This window comes from Lottia gigantea (assembly GCF_000327385.1).
Source record: "Lottia gigantea unplaced genomic scaffold LOTGIsca_13, whole genome shotgun sequence".
Lineage (NCBI taxonomy): Eukaryota > Metazoa > Mollusca > Gastropoda > Lottiidae > Lottia > Lottia gigantea.
This window is the reverse complement of record NW_008707425.1, coordinates 2,612,764-2,614,829: the sequence shown is the minus strand read 5'-3', so window position 1 is coordinate 2,614,829 and position 2,066 is coordinate 2,612,764. Positions and strand designations below refer to the sequence as shown.

The 2,066-nt window shown below is 32.1% G+C and overlaps 1 protein-coding gene across 1 annotated transcript; it reads right to left on the bottom strand.

Moving 5' to 3' along the window:
* Positions 1-1,339: 1,339 nt before the first annotated feature.
* Positions 1,340-2,066, bottom strand: LOTGIDRAFT_157251 (hypothetical protein; the record flags this gene model as incomplete). Its single annotated transcript, XM_009049012.1, has 2 exons — positions 1,340-1,749; positions 1,826-2,066. 2 exons carry the CDS (start codon positions 2,064-2,066, stop codon positions 1,340-1,342), a joined length of 651 nt encoding a protein of 216 aa, XP_009047260.1.

The following is a 2,066-nucleotide window of genomic DNA, read 5'->3' as shown; positions in this document are numbered from 1 at the left end:
CTAATTTACATAAACGAAAATTTATCTTTTGTCCTTATTACACGCAATCTATTCTTTCAAATGATATATAACACTTGGTATTTTGATTAAAATTGAATTTGATAATTTTGTATTGACTTCTATAGTAACTTTGCGTAATTTTAACGGTTTCTATAATCCACCGACAGTCACCGTTGCCTTAAAAAAAACTTTTAACTACGAATATCTCATGATCTAATGATTGTAAACACTTGAAATTTTGAACATTATTTGACATTGTACACATTATTACAGACAACACAAAATTTTTGCTGTGGGCGTGGCAAATCCGGGTTACTTTTACCTTTACCTAATAATTCAAATTGTTATAACTCGAAAAGTTTGCATTTTTCACCATCGAAATTTTACAAAAAATTAAAGTACTATTTGGGACAATACCTGATAGAGTTACATTTTGTTTAGGCCTTTTACTAAGGAATAGGATTTACAATTTATAGAATTTTGATATTTTGACCATTTACATGCATAATCTTGGTCTTTAGAAGGTATTGATCTACGATATCCATTCATACTTTTATCTTTGATGTCCGACATATATTTTCGCTTTTACAAACGTCCCGAAACAGCAATTTTCAACACTTTTAAGGCTTATATTCTCTTTTATTTGACCACTGTTGACCTCTAGGCCGAAACACAAATTATTGTACCTTTCCAAAAATATTTTCATTTTTGTTGTGCGAATTGAACTTTTAACTGTACAGCTATTTGAAAATTCGACTTTTTACTACCGAATGTTAACACCTTTTAGTGCCGAATGGTATCAAATCCATGCGTCTTTTCACTACCGAACTTTAAACGGTTTAAACAATTTTTTTTACTATTGAATGTGTACATGCTTTTCTTTCCGGTAAGCTATTTCATTTTGACTTTAAAATGCAACGTGTTATCGATGTATCAGGTTGGATGCGCACTGCTTCGGTGCCGTTATAACGGTTCTAGTCTTTCTTTAATTTGATGTCTGACCTATGAGCATTAAAGCGAGTTCGTAAATTATTCTTAGTTTCTCCTACATATTGTTTGGGGCATTTCTTGCATGAAATTAAATATATTACATTCGAATGTTCACATGTTAGATGTTCCTGGATCGGGTACCTTTTATTCGTAGAGTTGCTTACAAAATAATGAGTTTCTGATATAAAGGGACATGTTTTGCATCTACTGGACAAACAATCTACTGGACTTTACAATAATCATTTTCGGACACCAACCCAGCTTCATTTAATTTAACCCAATTGCTAGACGAAATGTATCTGTATAGTATATTTCCGGCTTTTAAAATCCATCTATTACGTGAATAAAATTATTTTTTACTGTGAGATAATACGAATGACCCCAAATGACTAGGTGTTAGTCGTGTAGATTTAGGAGGTATACAGTCAAATATATTTTCTTCTTCATTTATCTCAAGGATATATTGAGTCTCATTTACTTTAGGATAGCTTTTGACGTGTGAATCGAAGTTGGCTTTTAAAGTTGCTTCACTCCGTAAATGTCTCGATGTAGTTATATCCTTCTGAATAGATTTACTATACAATGAATTACCTAATAATTTCATGCAATTACTACCTACGATATTACCTTCTCGTTTATATTTATTTCTTAGATCTCTCAAAATTAAAATATAATCTCTATATGGTGGAGTTTTAAAATTTTCTTCGTATACTATACCATCTAATATTCTAATAATTCGTCCACCGGCTTTAACTATTTCTTGAATATCAACCGATGTAAAACTTCTGAACAGAAACCATTTCTGAACCTGATTTAGTGCCAGTTTCCTTATTACCTTCTTTGTTCGTAAAAGTAATTTTATCTTTAGCTGGTATGGGTTGGAAGAACATGTTAGTAGGATATTCAAACCAGACTTTTAAAATAGCCGTTCTAGGTCTGAATATCTGCTCATTAAAGAGCTTAACAAATTCTTTATTTTCTTCCGGTAGAAACGGTCTACCACTTTCCGCTTTAGGATATTCGCTGTCTAAATCCGACGTGGCGGAAGCGTACAAACCGTTAGCATCAAAGGCCAT